The 19,301-nt window shown below is 48.8% G+C and overlaps 1 protein-coding gene across 1 annotated transcript in view; it reads right to left on the reverse strand.

The window, feature by feature from the left end:
* Positions 1-19,301, reverse strand: part of LOC139060233 (cytochrome P450 4C1-like) — a 118,651-nt gene that overhangs the window by 12,360 nt on the left and 86,990 nt on the right. The window contains exons 5-7 of the mRNA XM_070539297.1: positions 17,833-17,902; positions 16,139-16,265; positions 14,186-14,392 (exon numbers count right to left, since the gene is read on the reverse strand). Coding sequence (XP_070395398.1) covers positions 14,186-14,392; positions 16,139-16,265; positions 17,833-17,902 — 404 coding nt within the window. The remainder of the gene's footprint in view (positions 1-14,185; positions 14,393-16,138; positions 16,266-17,832; positions 17,903-19,301) is intronic.

Consider the following 19,301-nt stretch of genomic DNA (forward strand, 5'->3'; position numbering starts at 1 on the left):
AGCGATGGGGCGGTACGATGACAAGTTTAACGGTGATTTACCAGGTTTGAGAAGTGGAACCAACCGGCTGCATTTCCATTCACGTGGAACCAAACCGTTGCGCCAAGACTCGTTGTAAAGGTTTAGCAGCATGAGGCGTGCATTCTGCCCAAGATTGGCGAGCGCCGCATAGGTAACGCCGTCCGGCCCAGGTGACGAAGAGCGCCTGCAAGTCGCTAGTGCCGCTTCAAGCTCCTCCACCGAAAACATTACATCCATGCGGGAGTCCCGTGGCACAGGAGTGGCACATGGTGTAAGGGCGCGTTGAGGCTGCGAGCTGGCAAGTCTTGAGCAAAATTCTTCGGCAACGTCTATTTCGCTGCGACCTTGTTGCAAAGCGAGGGACTTAAAAGGAACACGCTGTTGCGGTGATACACGAAGTCCACGCACAGTTCTCCATATCTGAGATAATCGCTGACGTGGATCCAACGACTCGCAGAAACGTTTCCATCTTTGAGATTGAAGTGCATCAATGCGGCGTTGAATCTTCTTTTGCATCCGCCTTGCCTCTCTGAGATCATGGATGGATTTGGTTCTCCTGTATCTTCTTTCAGCCCGCCGGCGAACTGCTCGTAGTCGCTGCAGTTCGGCTTCAAATTCTTCGTATTTCGGGAAAGGCTGAAAAGCACGCGTAGTATCTTGCATGGCTTTTTGAATTTCGATTTCCAGACTTGAATGGTTCCCTTGCTGACATACTTCCTCCATGTGCGACCGAAACGCCGACCAGTCAATTCTCCGGAGTGTCGTGGAGGGGCATTTAAATAGTCCCTTGATCTTCAGGTACGTCGGAATGTGGTCGCTTCCACGGGATTAGAAAGTAACTTGCTACACATGTTTAGGGGCTATCGATTGCCCGTTTATGAAGGAGTCTATATAACGTGCAGCCTAGCAGCTGCTTAAGGGCAAGATACAATCAAACTTAACGCACGGGCGCACGTGCCTCGAATTCAGCCACGTCACGGTGGAGAAGGACTGGCATCTACACTCTAGCGACCGACGCAACCGGCGTGACTAGCGCCACCGGGCGCGTTCAAACGTCTCCGGCACACGCATAGCTCCGCTCCTACTTGTCGCCGGCCGCGCTGGGCCTCGTCAGCGGAGCGTTCCCGGCATGCCTCGTGCGAAGTGAGTCATTTCCTTGACAACATACCGTTGGGCTAAATATGCACTCTGAAGATGATTGTGTGCGGGCGTGCGTGTGCTGTGTGCGTGTGTGTGTGCGCGCTTCGATTGTTTGCTAGTTGCAAAACAGTGTACCAGTGCGAGGCTGCTCAAGTCACGGAGATGCATGTGCGGCAGCGTTCATCAGCAGGCAAGAAGTTATCGGTGTACTTTTGATATCAGTGGCATAGGTCGATCATGGGGCCAGTGATCATGAAATAAAAACTCGACCCAATTTTGGGTTGCTGGATCTAATGTACGATTACAAGATGGTGTTCAAATGTCCCCCTTGTATTGTGCCAACTGAGCACTAAGTAGATTTAATAGCTGTTTGGTAGGATCCACGTTGGCACGAAAATAACCTCTGTAGCACCTGAGTAATCTCATGTCGAGCGTGCAAGGAGAAATCTGGCAAAAAATACGCGCTATATTTCTCATGCTTACTTGCAGCATTTGGCTCCGTAAGAAGATTGAGAACAAGAAGACGAATCAATTGTTTACTCCCTCCAATTCACGCGCATCATGTTTTGCAGAAATATTTCAACTAGAGGGAGGATATAAGAGGAAGCTGTCGAGCTGATCCTGAGAAATTATAGACTTGCTGCACTGCATTGGTGACACTAGGCGCACATCGCGCGTACGAAGGAGTCATGGCGAAAGTGTGCACAAGTCTGTCAGGGTGCTGTTGTCATGACATGCGGGAGATTCAAAAATTCAACTGTGTTAACGCTGGTGGGATGGCCTGCTCAGAATGAAAAGCTGGGTTCGTGAACTTGTTTTTCACTTCTGACTTTGATGAGGTTGATGGCAGCTATATATATATATGCACACATATTCAGGGTCAGAAGTTGTGTGTAGAGGTTGTTTTCGGTTGTCTCTATGCAGTCATAATATCAGCAAGGTTAGGCAGTCTAGTTGACCAGGCTGTAAGGGGAATCCACAAGTGGAAAAAGTTTAGGTAACATTGTTTGGTGCGCTAATAAGCCGTAAATGAAAGTTTGCAAGGGAATCTAGCAAATTGACTGTTAAGCGCAGAATTCCAAGGCTACGAATTTAATTGCATTTGGTGAAATTTTTAATCCAAAATATACTAAGTAAGAAATTTTGTTGTTGTTTTCCTGTAGAACCACGTGCAACCTCGAGGTGGTCCATCAACAGTAGACAACACCACAGCGGACGCACTTTTAACCTCGACACGGCGAGACACACAATCGCCAACAGCAGCAACTGCGACCGTGAACAAGTTGCAACAAGCCGCACTGATCTATATGATGAAGACGCAGTCGGTGCGCAGGCGACAGAAGAGCCGTCCGAAAGCACATAAAAAAGAACGTGGAACTAATGACGTGTTTGAGCAACAGGTGTTGTCCTCTTTGCAACAAAAAAGAAACGAAAATCAGGCATTTTGCTTGTCGATAGGCATGACCCTGGACAGAATGTCCAGGCGAGCAGCAGCCAGATGCAAAGCTCAAATAATGAATATTATTGCTGAATTTGACGGCTGATCATTTACGAACGTCACAACAATTTTCGCTCTTTCGTTCAGAAAACTTAACAGAGACACTTACGGCTGCTTACGTGTGGGAATGCGAAAGCAATATTGCCGGTTTGATGAAATGCTTTTATTTTATACACTCATTCGATACACTCACGACGGGGCGACACCTTCTCCCCATCGGCTGCGCCGTCACGTGCCCAATGACGCACGCACTTGGCCAAACCTTTGGTGAGTTATATGGCTGCGACATGGCGCGCGCAATGACGCACGCAATAGGCAAACCTCCAGCCGGCCTGAAGCGTGGAGCCAGTGTAGCGTCGGGGAAGCGTGCTCGTGTGGCCCCGCGTTGACCCGGGTTCGATTCTCACCCACACCAAAATGCGCGGAAAATTTTCTTGAAAGCGATAAATTTACTTTGTTTGCAGGAGCCTACCTGGTAGATTTGATGTCAAGCTGAGCATTTTTATGAAGTTCACTTACTCTTTGCGCCGTCAGCCATATGTGGTACCCATATTTCGATCACGCCGCCGCCGACAACGCCGGATTTTCACGTAATGGGGCATGTAAGGCTTTCGCATGAATAAAGCAGATGGCTGCTGCTGTTCTTCGCACTGCCTAAAGAATAACATTTATGCAGTGTTCGATACTGTATGCTTGAAATAATTTATTGTGGGGAGGGCAGTTGTTGATGAAATCGTATTAGAGCTTTCATTATATGTATACTATATTTAAGTGACAGTGTGACCTAGATATCGAAGTGCACTGTAATGTTTCATGCGATACTCGAGCTCACGGGGCAAAGCAAAGGTAACCGTCAAGTCAGTATAATTTGATTGTCATTTTGTCATCCAGATAACGCACTTTTATCACTGGAATTTCACAACATGTGTCGTGTCGTATTTAACATTTTTGTGATATGTAAGTTAGTTAACGTTACGCGATTGCAAATGTGACAGAAAAGAAAATCCAGTTTTCGGTTGTGATACGTACAAAAGTATTTGTGACTCATACAATAAAAAACTGCCAAACCTAATTCTTGGTGTGATGTAACGATCCTATCCCCTCTGCTACGCAACGCTTATCCGGTGAAAAAAAAAAAGCAGTTCAATACCAGCTACTTAGGTCAGCAAGCACTCCTGACAAGGAAGATAAGGTGACCTAAAACCCCTAGGTTGGTTTTTGCGAACTAGCGACATGCTGCTCCTCTCCTACCACGCCTTCCCTTGCGGATCGCGTCGGCCGCCATGTTCTTCCTAAAGGCCAGAATACATGGAGCGAATATGCGACGAATAGTCGGCGTTCGACGCCCGGCGGCGCACGCGCGACGCCCGGCGGCGGGGAAATCGTCGTTCGCCGCCGATCTAGCCGGCGCAGAAAAGTTCGTCGGGCGTCGACGATACCGGAAGCGGTAAACGAGCGGCGCCCCAAAGCGAGCCAATCAGGCCTCACTATCCGCCCCGACTTCCGACTAGGCTTCCCGCCCAGTGTTGCCACAACGCATAGCATCGCCGCTTTCTTTACACTACATCGGCACATGAATGCCTCAAACACATAAAAATACTAGAAATCATTTCTAAACAAACTTTTACGCATTTTAGAGTGTTCTGCAATTCAAAAGCTATAATAGTTGTCATTAAAGCTTTTTTTTGTGTCATGTGTTTCACTACAGCGCATTTGCCTCGTCTAGACACACTGATAACAACGCCGCGAATCGCCGGCGGCGGCCGCCGTGTCTTCGCTCCATGTAGCGCAGCCCGACGAACATACGGCGTCACGCCGCGGCAGATTTTCTGCCGCCCGAACTTCGTCGTGAAAGTTCGCTCCATGTATTCTGGCCTAACGTGCTCCGGCGGCGCAGTTATGGGCACGTTGCAAGTGCTAGGCGGCGCCCTGTCTTTCCGACCCCTAGCGCCATCTGACGAACAGTTGCACAAATGCGGTAGGATTACTCACGGCGTCAGCAGCTCGCGCTGCGTGTTTGGCGCCCTGTCAAACGGTAGCGATGGCGGAAAACAGCGTGCCGATATTAATTTTCAGCGGATTTCGGGAATTACAACATCTTCACAGCTTTTTTCGTGAAAAGAATTTAGAGAAAGGAAGTCGTCTATTTGAAGTGGGGCCCGTTTACGACGTGAGGGAAGTGTTGAACTCGCAGTGATCGGAAGTGACTGCTATGTGTATTCCGCAAGCGAAAAATAACGCACCAGCAACATGCGTGAAGCTCAGCGTAAGTTACTTGGAAGAACTTATTGTTGGGCGATTTGGTACATATCAGCGAACATTGTTTAATTGCGCGAACAAATGGACCGCAGAGGCAGCATGCTCGCCCATGCTGTCTCTGAGCTCAGTCTGTTCGCGCCGTTAAACAAAGTTCGTAAGTTACTTCGTTATATACGGTGTGGACGCATGAAATTATAGGCGACATTGATTCTTGAAGATCAGCGACAGCAGACAAATCCTAGCGGGGAGCTGCGATTGCCGTGCTGGCATCGCAGGGAAGTGCAAGGACGCCGCGGTAGTTTCCGTGTACATACAGGACGGCAAATACGGATCTCAAACATCTCATCCAAGAAGGTGGGGCGTACGAACGACTTGTAAGACCTACCCGAGGTATTCTAACGTTGCTCTCCCCAAACACACACAAAAAAGGGGAGGAACTTTGCAGTTGTGTTAGACTACGCTGGCAAAATATTTTCGCCCAAGTTACTGGAAGTGCGATACATTTATGTTGCGATTTTTCAGTGCGTGCAAAGGGGGTTCCAATAAACCCCGTTGTCAAAAATTTTGGGGATCTCAACTGCTCCTTAGTTGATAAGCTGGGCGCAGAAGGGTGTATGCCAGGTCAAACAGCTGCAACCTTTCCTCAAATCTCTCAGCAAGCCCTCGCTGTTTGAATGAGAGAGGACTGGGAAAGAGTTCCACAGCTTTACTACGGTACAGTGTGGGAACAAACTACTTTGTTTTCTGCATATCCTGGTACGCACTGCAGGTGTCCCGTTGCTGCCATCATTGCTGTAAAAGCAAAGAATTCAGCCTTAATGCACTTGGCATAACGCCGGAACATAAAACAGCTGATGCCGTCGGACGAGCGTTATCCATGTTGACGCTGTTGTGCTTCATACGGTCGGCTTGCAAACCTGTAAAACTTTGTTCCTCGTGAGTTGCTGTACGTGCTGTTGCAGCCCGATACGCGACAGCTCGGGTTGCACTTCGGCCTTGCTCAGAAAAGGCAACAGATGCGCGCGAAACAGTGCACAGACAGGCGTTCCGAACGCAAGCGGGCCGGTCGAATCCTGCCGGTGCCGCGCTCGCCGCCGCGAGGGGCGCCCTAGTAGGCGCGGGAACTACGTTCGCAACCTGCCTATACGCGCTGTATGCTCATGAACGGTAGCATTTGAAGTCCCAACTTTGCTGTAAGAGGCAGTAAAGAAACGTGGCCAATGAGTTAGGTGCTGACAAGAAGGGAAACGTGCCAGTAATGCGTTCCGGCTGTTATTTACGTGCTGTTTTGTCGTAGACGGTGCGAGTAGTGAAAGTGTGTAGTCGTAGTGCGGCTGCCTAGTTCGCGAGAGAACAGTGCACACGCGCATCTTTGTTGATGAAACCTCATATAGCAACTTGCGCGGCCGGCAGCGTCTTTACTTTTCGTTTTGTACTGTAATAAAGCCACTACCGAATCTCCTGTGTGTCGCTGTTTCGATATTCAGCAGCAGCTCAACTAAGTGATATTAAGTAGGGTGTCGCATTGCGCGGTTACGCATAATTCGCGCTCAGGAACAAACCCACCATCACAAAGCCAAATTTGCCGTTCACAGCCGAATCTGGTTAGCACTATTCAGACTCATGCTTGGCTTTTCGAAACGTGCATGGCGCCTACAGCAGTGCTATCTGCTCCTTTATTATGTGTAAATCATTCTCTTGAGGCGAACAATAAAACATTGCAGCAGCAAGAAGCATCCGGAAAGGTACGCTGACTTCCAACGAACAGCGACAGATATACAGAAGTCACCTTCGTTGAATATCTGTAACCGACACAACTGCGCAAGCAAGAAAACAAGCGTGCTAGTGCCGTCGAACTCAGCAGCTGGACTGACGCAGGAAAAACATGGCGGACGGAAGAAACTCCCAGCCGGAAGTGGGCGCTGTCCAATAAAGTGCGTCGGCAGCGCCGAAAACGTTTCGGTACTTAGCTCTCATAAAGAGACCTTAAGGTGACCGAGTGAGTGTCATGGAGAATGTGACATATCCTACACAAAGAACGCAGGTTTGTGCCTTCCACCACGTTCAATGGTTGAAGGCACAAAGGAGAAATTAGTGCCCTGCACCCAATGTTGTACAACGCGGCTGTGAAAAAGCATGGCGTGTGCTTTAAGCTATGAGTCCTACGGCCTATGCGCGTCTCACAACGCTCAACTGTCATGGCAAGGCGCCTTCTGCAGACACAAAGTAATCAGCAGTGTCGTCTCTCAAAGCCATGGCAGCATCAGCCGGGCGGTCACTAGCTGACGACGTCTAGCGACCGTCCGTCACCTTGTTGTCTCCGCTCCTTGGAAAAGCAGTTTGCCGTGCCGTGGGGGTCATTGCGCTTTGCTCCCATAACCGTCCCTTGACGTGGGGTCATTGCCCCCTACTCGGCCAAGGGGTGCACTACCACAGCCACTCGGCAAACCTGCTTTTCCTTTTGAATAAAGGCAGTCGACTCTCTATTCTCAACCTGTCAAAACGTGTTTTACTTACCCCCGCTAAACCGAGCTCCAAAGAAGTGGTGACCCAGAAGATTTGTTTTTTTAAACACTGCCATGGACGACGCTGCTCCTACTCCTGCTGACAGAGAAGACGCCACGATTACGTCTCCTGTCATCACCGCAGAGCGTCAGCTTCCCATCTTTTGGCACAAGGATCCTCGAGTTTGGTTATTGCAAGTAGAGGCCCCCATCTTCAACTCCGGAGCATCACTTCACAAAGAGTAAGGTACGTTCACGCCATTGCAGCGTTACCCTGCAACATCGCCGAAGCGGTAGACGACTTGCTAGTGGGTAAGCATTCGGCCACGGCATATGACGACCTGAAACGCACGTTCCTGCAGCGCCTCGAGCAATCGCAACATAGTAGGCTCCAACAGCTCCTCTCCGAGTAAATTAGCGACCAACGATCGTCACAACTCCTGCACTAGTTGCGTTAGCTGCTGGGTGGCCACTCCGCAAATGAGAGCCAGCACCTCCCACAGTCCGCATGCATAGTACTGGCGGGTTCCGACGAGACGAGTCTCGATCGGCTAACTGCACTCGCTGATCGCATATGCGACTTCTCGTCTGCGGCACAGCTACCTATCGCCGCTGCGAGAGTGTCGCGCCTGGAGGAAACAGTCGACCGCCTTACCAGTGCACTGGAGAAGCTGACGACGGATGGCAACACTGGTGACCAATTTCGGCGCAGCCATTCGCCTTCACAGTCCCGCAGCTCACCTAAAGATTCGCCGCGGCAGTTGTGCTGGTACCGACGTCGCTTTCGCGAACAAGCAAGTCGCTGCACCCAGCCCTGTTCGTGGACTAGAAACGCACTGGCCAGTCGCTAACGGCAGCGTGCGACACCGGTCTTTGCGCAAGCCTCCTATTCTTCGTAGTCGACCGCATCACAAGCACCCGCCTCCTCGTCGACACCGGAGCCGAGCTGTCTATCGTTCCCGCTACTGCCGCAGATCGCCAACGCGGCAAGTCCACACCCATGTTCCACACGATGAGCAACACTGCCATTGCGTTGTACGGGCTCCGGTCACTAACGATAGACATCAGACTCCGGCGCTTGCACAGATGGGTGTTTGTGATCGCCGACATCAGCTTTGCCATACTGGGAGGGGACTTCCTCAGCGATTTCAACCTAGATGTGAGTGCTCGCTTTCGGCGTCCGAAGGATAACGCCACATCACTCGCTTTACATGGCCTGCAGTCCAACCTCACCTCATCTGGCACGCAGACGTTTCGGCCTGTTTCAATGTACGACAAGGTATTGGCTGAGTATCCGCAACTCACGAAGCCCCGAAACGACGCGCTGCCCTTGAAACACAATGTGACGCATCATATCACCACCACCGGCCCACTTGTCGCCGCCCGGTAACGGAGGCTCGCTGGACGGAGTTTGGAAGTCACCTGCCCTGAGTTCGAACGCATGCTTCAGCTCGGCGTTATTCGTCCTTCCTCAAGCAATTGGTCTTCACCTCTCCATCTGGTTCTAAAGCATGACAGTGGCGACTGGCGGCATTTTGGTGATTACGGAGGTTTTAATGCCTTCACTACTCCGGATCAATATCCCCTTTCCCACATACATGACTTCAGCGCTCGTCTCGCACGAACCAAAATGTACAGCAAGATCGATTTGATGAGCGCCTACCACCAGAGAGAGAGAGGTAACTCATAAGAGAAAGGTACGGAGGTTAACCAGGCTGATCCCGGTAAGCTAGCCTGCTCTGGGGAATCGGGAAAGGCATTGAAATTCCTGTAGAACCCAGCGAGATTCCGAAGACAGCAATCACTACTCCATTTGGCATATTTGAGTTTGTACATATGCCTTACGGTTTGAAGAATGTGGCACAACGTTATCAACGGTTCATGGACGAGGTTACGCAAGGACTTCGGTTCATTTTCATCTACCTTGACACGATATTCTCGTTGCAAGTCGCACAGACCAAGAGCCCAAAGAGCACCTTCGCCTTCTATTTTAGTGACTGGATGAACACGACCTGGTCCTAAAGCCCCAGAAATGCATCTTCGGAGTTGAAGCCATGGATTTTCTTGGCCATCGCATTTCATCCCAAGGCATTAAGCCACTGGAATCACGGGTGCAGGCAATAGAGGGATTCCTCTCTCCAACCTCCTTCCGAAAGTTGCGTGAGTTTCTGCGGCTCCCAAATTTTTACAGGCCCTTCATACCCTACTGTGTGCAAGTTCTTCAGCCGCTTACCGACCTACTCCGTCGCGAATCAAAAAAAGAAAAGCCACCTACCTTCCACCTGATACTCAGAGCACGAACACTCCTTCCAGGAAGCCAAAACGTGGTTGGCGACGGCAGTGTTGCTGATTCATCCGTTGCCCGACGCGCCAAGTCGCCTTATGGTAGACGCGTCGACCAAGGAAGTGGATGCAGTGCTGCAGCAGCCCAATGGCACAGACTGGAGGCCGCTGGGTTGATTCTCAAATCACCTCACACGTACAGAAGCTCACTACAAAACCTTCGGGAGGCAGATGTTGGCCATCTATTGTGCTGTCAAGCATATCCGTTTCTTTTCTTGAAGGCTGTAGCTTTTATATTCTGACCGACCACAAGCCGTTAAACTTCGTTTTCAAGAACAACAGTTCCTTGTACTCAGAACATGAGCTTCGGCGACTTTCCTTTATCTTCGAATCTTCTGCGGACATCCGCCATATCTCTGTGACCGAAAATCAAGCAGCTGACGCACTGCCGCGGATCGGCGCTGTGCGTGCTGACTCTGAGTATTTCCAAGCTCTAGACTCCACCCAGCAAAACGACTCCGAGTTGCGCCACTTGCGGGAACAAAGCTCGTCGCGCAGCTTGCCGAGGTGCCGCTTTTCTGCACAACATTGGTCACGTGCGACACATCACAGGCAGCTACTCGCCCGTTCGTGTCCCATCACTTAAATGATATTGCGCGACATAAAAAACGACACGGACGTGAAGACGACACACCAAGCGCAAGATGTGTCGTCTTCACGCGCTTGGTGTGTCGTCTTCACGTCCGTGTCGTTTTTTATGTCGCGCAATATCATTTAAGCAATGGATCACCAACTTGCCCGGAATGCTGCTCTCGTGTCCCAGCAGTTTCGGAGAACAATATTCGGTTCATGGCACGGGCTCAGCCATCCCGGCATCAGAGGGACACAAAGGCTTATTACAGACCTCTTCGTCTGGCCAAGGATTCACAAAGATGTTCGAAGCTGGGCAACAAGCTGCCAAGCCTGTCAAGCCGTGAAAGCGACCCGGCACACGTGTGCTGCTGCGCAGCCATTTCGACCACCAGAGAGCTGTTTCAATCACGTGTTTTGATGATCACGATCACGTGACTTGGTAGGGCCTCTTCCGCCTTGCCAAAGTTTCAGGTACCTCCTCACGTGTGTTGACCGGTACTCAAGGTGGCCTGAGGCGGCGCCTCTAAAAGGCATCACGGCCGAAACAGTGGCGGAAGCATATGTTGTTACGTGAGTACTGCGAGACGGTTGGCCTTTGCGCATAACTACTGACCGAGGCCGACAATTCCAAAGTTCTCTTTTTTCTCCCCTGACGACACTGCTTGGCACGCGCCTTCATAGCACCACGGCTGACCGCCCACATAGCAACCGCATGGTCGGGCGCCTCCACCGACAACTGAAAGCGTCATTGACCGCCATGCTCGACAGACTGCACTGGGTGGAAAGGCTATCCTTAGTACTACTGGTGCGGCGAACAACAATCAAGGATGGCCTCGGAGTCAGCGCAGCCAGATGCTCTATGGGTCAGAAATCCGCGTTCCAGTACAGTTTTTCGGCATTCGGGCGAGGCACTCTGCCAGCGGCCACGCTGCACTTAGGCTACATTCCCAGCTCGACCAGCTTCGACCTACACGCCAACTTAGTTTGTCCCTTAGTTGTCCCCGCTCCTTGGAAGTGATGTTCGCCGCGACGGGGTTCATTGCCCTTTGCTCCCCTCACCATGCCTTGAAGTGGGGGTCAATGCCCCCTGTTCGCCCGACGGGGGCGTCATTACAGCCACTCGGCTCACCTCCTTTTCCTTTTCAATAAAACCAGTCGACTCTCCGTTTTCAACCTGTCCAAACCTGTATCACTTGCCTCCACTAAACCGAGCTCTCAACAGACGCATCCGGACTCCCAACCTGAGCTACCATCTGTCTCCACTGGCCATTCTGCACTGTTTCCTCTCGGACGCTGTCACTGTATTCGTCAGGACAATACACCTTGTCTGTCATTAGAAAGTCATGCAGGCACACAGCAGTCTTTATCATATCGGTAAGCAGGTCTGGCTCACTTTCTACCGTTCACAACAACACTCGCGATATTGAAACCAATATTCAAAGAGCGTTTTTGACACGTCGCCGTGCCCGAGATAGGCGGTAATTGAAAACTTCTTTCTTTTCACTTAGATTTTTTCCAGGGTACGGGCACATCAGGTATGTTCGGAAGGAAAATGCTGCGTCACCTGCAAGACAAACCGGCCACCTGGACACGCCTGACGGTAACCGCAAAGTACCTGCTTCAAAGTGGGTTCGGAGAGCACTGTCTCTAAAAAATGAGCCGTCTGGCAAGCGGCCTTGTGCTCCGATTTCAACAAGGGTGAACTTGTATCTGGCATCCATGACAGCGAAGAGAACCAAAGAATAATATCCCTTGTAGTTGAAACAATCTGGTACGCTGCAGTCGGAGCATTTGGGGGTGCATTGCTTCCTATCAATAGTACCAATACAATTGGAAAAGTTCCATTTCATGCTAAAGTCTTCCCTTATTCACTTCCACTCTGCTGTGCTTGGACACCTAAGCACGACAGGTGACAATCTGTCCCGTATGGGCGGCAACGTCTCCCTCAGGGTCTTTTCTACTGTCTACGCATGCATTCTGTGGTTGATAGGTATATCCAAAATGATCCCCCGATAGTGAGAAACGTGTGGAGAAAAAGATCAGATTCTAATTGCACTTTCAAGTGGTCAATGTTCACTAGAAGCCAACTCATTTTAATTTCATCAGAATGACAATGATCCCTTGCTCTTCTTCCACCATAACTGACACATTATACGTGACGGAAGGATACAAATAACCATGGTGGCGTTCGAACAATATTAATAACAGAGGCGGGTAGCTTAAAGTTCAAATACATAATTTTTCTGTAACTGGTGCACCGATTGATCGTGTGCGTATTGAAGACCTTTGGAGATTATGGACTGCTTCTTCACGAATTCATGAAGCGCTAGTAACAAGGTAACTGGACGGGTGTTGCATAAGTATAACGCCGAGACACATTATTTCAAATATGTATTTCGTATTTCAACAGAAAAGCGTAGAAACTACACTGGAATTGTCGAAGTATGCGTAAGCATATCTCCAAATGTGTGTTGGCCCGCACCCAAACTTGAAGTTGGCCCAGCCCCAAGCTTCAAGATGGCCCACGTCCAAACTTCGAGATGACCCACCGCACCCCCAAACGTAAGTTAGCCCATCCTTACTATAGGCTACCTCATCCATTTTTTAATAGAAGCCTATGTATCCCTATGGGAATTCATTCGTATCAATTGAACTTTTTTATTTTGTTTTGGTTGCCTCGTATCGCCTATAAAGCTTACAATCATGTACATTTACTCTATTATAACAATTAAATGCCTTAACTTCACAGATTACGCATTTTTGTGCAGATACAAGGTATTACACTTTTCGCGGGACGGGCTGGGGTTCTCGCCAAAAAATGCTTACGCATTGAAAAATGGGGACGTGCATTTGCCTTAACGTGACCGTGAGCCTTCCGGCGGGCTGATGGGCCTTCTGCGAGTTGGTGGACGAACAATCCTGCTTTAGACAAGGCTCAGTATCTCCGAGAAGAATGGCGCAAACGAACAGGCGCAAGGTAGAAAACATGGACAAGCACAGGCTAGCAACAATGGCTTGAAACACACGCCAAAAATAAACCATAATTGCTAGCCTACGCTTGTCCGTGTTTCCTATCTTGTCCATGTTGGTTTGCGCCATTCTTCTTTGAGTTTGAATTACCAACACGCTCAACAGCTAGTGCTTCTAAATCGCTCTGTATCTCCTCGAAAGAAGCCTTTGTCATCCTGCAATAAGAAATGAAAAGCTGATCTTATTTCTTCACTTCCAGATGCTCGCACTCGCAAACTGCAAGCGCAAGAATTTTATATGGATTTTACTCTATTTATAGTCCTGGAACTCGCCAGCATTCCGTGTCTATAACGTGTGCTCACCTACCTGAAGAACTTAATATGATACTCGGGGTCACTTTGGCGGAACTTCTGCGCGAGATGATGGTATTCGAGTTCCGTGCGCTTGTCAAAAATCCCCCGAATGTAGATTGATCGCCTGCACTTGCGACGCAGACGATGCGGCAACAATGGCAGCGCCAGCTTGCGTCGTGCAGGGTTGCTCCCTGTCATCCTCGAAAGGTCAGAAAGAAAAGGGAGACTCCTAGATAGCGACGATGCTTGCGGGTTCGCGTGTAAAGAAAAAGCGCGCGTTTGCGAGAAAAAAAAACAAGAAAAAAAAAACACAAAGACTTCAGCGGACGCACGCGTCCGCGTATCTCTGCGCATGTTTTGAGACGGTTGCTGTGGCAACACGCGATCTCGGTGCGCTCGGTGCAGTAGGAGCCATTTGGAGTGTATAGGGTCGAATTTCCGCCGAGCGAAGCGTCGCCCACGCGACGTAGCTGGAAACGCCGGTGTATAAATTGCCCTTAAGGAAAGCAGACCCTAAAGCTCACCGCGAACAGAAGCAAGTCAAGGTCCTTGCGTATCTCGTGCATCGTGTAGCTCGGGTCCTTGAAGTGTTTGTCGAGCATGATATCGATGACTGCCACACGTCTCTCGGGCTGAGGCCCTCGCTTGTACTTGACCTCCTCGTCTTCGCTTTCGCTGAGGTCCCCTTGGTTTCTGTACAGGTGGAATGTCTTCTTTCGTTCGCTCATGATCTGAAGAAGAAAAGAAAGAGATGATGCCTGGAGAAGCGAACTCACTATCATGTTGACGAGTTACACAGTAGGACAAGTCCTTCCACGGTGTAACTCGCCAACGTGATAGTGACTCGCGATTTGCGGTAACTGCCCTTGTCGTTTTTGTTAATGTCTGTGTTTCTTATTTTTCAGCGTGTCCTTGAATTACACCGTCTTTTCGGCGGCCTGATAACTGACCCTCATTTTGCTGGGGCAAATTTGTACAAGCGCAGTTTGTTTCACTGGGAGAAACACCGCATTAAGAGGAGGCTTCAGTTGAAGAGCTCCTATCTAAATTCATGTATGTGGATATATTAGCGCCGATTTTTAAGAGGTTTCTGACCTTCAAAAGGAAAATCTAATATCTAGTAACGGTAGCAAGAGAATATATTTATTCATGGCATCAAGCTCATCAAAAAAATAAAGATAATGGAAAATAAGAAGAACTGTAGTATCATGTTTACAACTCTGTAACTCAGCAGCAATGAACATGATATCACAATTCTGGTAACTGCACCTAATAATACATCTAAAGGGACAACATTGATGCATCACACATCGCTCTGAAATAAACCGCTAATTTGCAAGTACGCGCGGACGTCGCGGCTCTTCTACCATCCACATTCGCTTGACCCTCCACATGTTTGTTGTGGTTGTTTTTCACCTTCCCTGCCCTGTATACCCGTCCTTCCCGTGAATGTATATCGCGCCGCGCGAAGTAAATGTTCAGTTGCAAGTTATCGATGTGTTGATCGCTCTTTAATGCGCCGTTTTTTTCACTGCTATCGTTCCTAGCTTCCCACACCCACTAGCCCAACAGCAAACTCTCCTTGTGGGTAAGAATTCGGCAAAAGGCTCGTTGTAGGCATTGCAACGATTTCGTGCAAGCTGTCAGTTTATATATCACATTTGTCTGCAAGGGATATTATAACAGATTGATTCCACATAACTGCGATATCTGTTTTTGTTGCAGAGTTGCAGATTTCTAAACTTTGTTCTTCCATTTTTCTAATATACCAATTTTTGGCAATCGCTATACAAAAATTGATGTCCTAAGTCACATTTGAGCTTCCTACAGTTGCTACGTGGAATTTCACTTCCCCTCTCCAATGCAAGAAATTTTATTCAAAACGAGCAAGTGGTTGCCTTGTAAAAGCATTTTTGTGTTTTACATGCACTCGAATAATTAAATCGGAGTTGGCGCCGAGCTAAATCCATCTTAAGTGTGCACAGTAAAAATGCGAGCTTAAAATTAACGTTGCTTTGAAGCAACACGGACGTTTCAGACTTTGGTAAAGTGCGAAAATTTGTAGCAGTCCCAGAAATGAGACGAGGCACGAGAAAATGATAGAGAGAAAGGACGAGGTAGGGGGCTATTGACATCGAGTCAGAATGGAAAATCTAAGTTGATAACTCCGTCTACACAGCAAGTGTCAAATGACATGCTTTAGATGAATTGAAAATGAGCTGGTTAAGAACGACTCCACCAAAAAATTCACACGGGATGTCGCTGGAAAGTTTGAATTAATCTAAAATTACCCGCTCTCTTTTCGTGTTCTCTTTTTATCGCATTTTTTTAACACGTTCCCCTTCTCCAGTGCAGGATGGCGAATCGAATATTCACACTTGCCTAAATTCTCAGCCTGTTTTGCATCGTCCGTCTTACGTTTGAACTGAGGCCTTACTACATATGTCATCATCTAAAATGTTCACTATGTAGTTTACCTTTAGATTGAATTCGTTGATGCCGCTGATCATTTTTCGAAACCACATCCCTTCCAGGGAGATGTTGTAGATGGCGTTAAGCCACATCCATGGTCGGAAGGCCCGGACTGCCATGAGAAACGTCACGCTGAATAAACGAAGACGACAGGTCATGGCAAAAACCAGGAAGAAAATGAGTGCCAGCTAGTCCTCTCACAATGGCAATACAGGTGCATACACAACTTTGCTGTTCTTTATTTGGCAGGTGCTCTTATTAAATCACTTTTTAATGAAGCTTCATGAACATTGGACATATCGGGTGTTCCAGCTATCATGCACCAAGAGTTAAAAAATATGAAAATGCCACGTAGCCGGACTGAACTAAGGTAATGTTGCTTACCTTCGCTTGAACATACTAAGATTATTTTTTCATTCCGCCTAATTACATAATTAGTCCACCTAATTATTCAGCTTCTCAAATAATATAATTATATATATATGTCAATGAGAAAATGGTAGAGCAACATGAAAAACTCCCGATACAGCTTTGTGTTGCTCAGTAGGTTCTACATAAAAGTATTTTTCCTAGCGTGAAAGAAGCCCGCGAATACACGCAAGATTGCCGCTCGACTGGTTGTTCGAGGCCCTTTGCGTTTATTCGTGGCTTACTTACAAGTCTTACTCATTTTTGATGAGAAAACATCCAATGACCCATTGAGCATAAAAGCCGGCGTCTGTCATCTGCAGCTGCGAAACGGCACCTAAAGGCCCATTGGCTGCGACGCCAAGTCCCTAGCGCACCTCGACGGAGCCGAGCGGGCGAAAGGGCACACATGCTGCCGCGCCACGTGCTGCCGTGAGGGGAGTGGGCATCGCCGCGGCACCCTCGCTCTCGGAGGCCTGCGTTATCCGCGCGTTCCTCGTCCGCACAAGCTGTCACCTGCGTTCTAACTTCGCCTCGGTAATCGCTATAAAGAAATTAACGTGTAAAAAAACAGAAGTTCGAAAGGAAGAACGTTGGCGGTAGTGAGTTTCGAACCAACGAGCCCACGCTGTACTAAACCAACGCCTCTAGAACGCCTGTGCACACTGCTTTATGACATGGACCGACATTTCTCTTGCCTAGCCTACCGTGACGAAAGCGGAGACGTCAAAATCACCGCGGCTTAGTCGGGAGCATCCCCATTAGATTCGGTGGCAATCTGGCAAGGTAGCATGACGTCACGGATACAGGTGAACCGGCCTTGTGGCCAAGCGTATCAACGCGCTCGCTCGCCCACGAGGAGTTCATAATTCGAAGGGCCGCAAAGCGGCGTGCAATTAGACATTAATGCTTTCGGATTCACTGCTCATAAGAAATTCTTAGGTGTCTTCAAATCTTTCTTTAGTTCATGCACTTTGCACTTGAGACCTGGGGGATTACTTTTTTGCACGCGGTCCATGACCAACGCACAATCAATCATCATAGCCGTTATAGGGATTCACAGACCTTTTTTTTCTACCCAGGACCCGATGTTACAGCTTTGCCGTTGACTACCGTGCCTGGACGGCCAATCGTTCTGTATACACGCGTGGTTTTTCGTGTTTTTCACTCGGAAAAACCTGAAAGCTGCTGCTCCGTTTGACATTCGGGACTCTGAACACACGTTGATGAGGGACAATAATTTGACATGAACAGTACCTCGTTAACTAATTGACCCGAAGTAAATACTTACCCAGAAATATATTCGCTGTACTGGCTGTTCTGGTTTTTCTGAGTATTTAAGTTCACGCCCATCAGAACTTCTGAAAAAAGAAAAAAGAAAAGATGAGAAGGGAAGTCACTTCAAGAACGACAAAAATCGCTGCCGCTGGAACTGCCATTAGCCAAAAGATAGTCTGACAATAAATTTGAATAATATTAGCACTCATAGTACCGCTATTGTTTCTTAAGGAAGCTTAATATCTTTAGCAACAGACAAGGTCTCCGCTGTTGCAGCTTTAACCAGGGTTTAAAAACACTTTTGGTCTGCTTTAGGAGTGGCGCGACGAAAAAAATGCTTTTTTTGTGCTCTGTGGAGCAAGCCAGACTATTAGTTGATTTTGTACAATGACATATTTATTAAAGATAAGTTAACCAACTTCGCGAGCTTCAAGTTTCCCAAGGTTAGGATCCACCACGGTTGCTTAGTGGCTATTGGGTTGTGTTACAGAGCACAAGGTCGCGGGTTCGATTCCCGCCCATGGTTGCTGCATTTCGATGGAAGCGAAAAGCAAAAACGCTCGTATACCCTGCTAAGGGTGCACGTTAAAGAACCCCATATGGTCAATATTGTTACCAAGCCCTGCCAGAGACGAAGCTGAGGACAGTACAAAAGACGACGACGCTTGCTGATGTCGCGCGGACTCGCTTCCATCTTGTGTGCCTTGCATGTCAGTGGACGCTTTCTAAATACCCTGTAGATATATTTTAAGCCTCTTTTCTCCCCGTAACATTTTGCAGGAGGTAGCGGGCACGACCGATTTACGCAGCGGGCGATCCTTGGCTCCATTCGCAATAGCAGCTCAAGGTGAGAATGCTTCAGGCACGGCGCCACCAGCGCCGGCCGTAATCCTGGTATAACCGCACGACCCTGACACCTTTTCCGGAACGGATAACACAATCTTCAACGTTATGAACGGATAAGTGCGAGTAAGCACTGGGACCAGACGGTCATGCTCGCTAAGCTGATGTTTTACATCATGGGGACGGCACACGTCTGGTTTGAGATCCACGAAGAGGAACTCACCAGCTGGGACTTGTGAAAACAAAAGCTCACTGATTTGTTTGGCAAGCCTCTGGTCGCCGGCGTGCCGCGCAGAAATACCTTGCGTGCCTAGTTCAGGACATGCTTGCGCTTTGACGCAAGGCTTACACTGCCTGGCCATCACAACCTCATCAACGTAAACGTGGATGGTGTACCTGTAACAGCACCGATTGGCGCAGGAGCACACATCTCGGTTATGAACTCGAACCTCCGTACACGCCTAAAGAAAGTCGTCCTAACTCCTGCCCGCTCACTGTCGTCCACGTTGCCGACGGTGGAACTCCAGCTTTCACTGGGATGTCTGCCGCCCGTGTCAGTGTAGTCGGACACCATACTTCTATTTTATTTTTATGTCGTGGCACAGTGCGCACACTAAATCATCTTAGGCCTTGAGTTTC

The sequence above is a fragment of the Dermacentor albipictus genome, chromosome 1, assembly GCF_038994185.2.
Source record: "Dermacentor albipictus isolate Rhodes 1998 colony chromosome 1, USDA_Dalb.pri_finalv2, whole genome shotgun sequence".
Taxonomy (NCBI): domain Eukaryota; kingdom Metazoa; phylum Arthropoda; class Arachnida; order Ixodida; family Ixodidae; genus Dermacentor; species Dermacentor albipictus.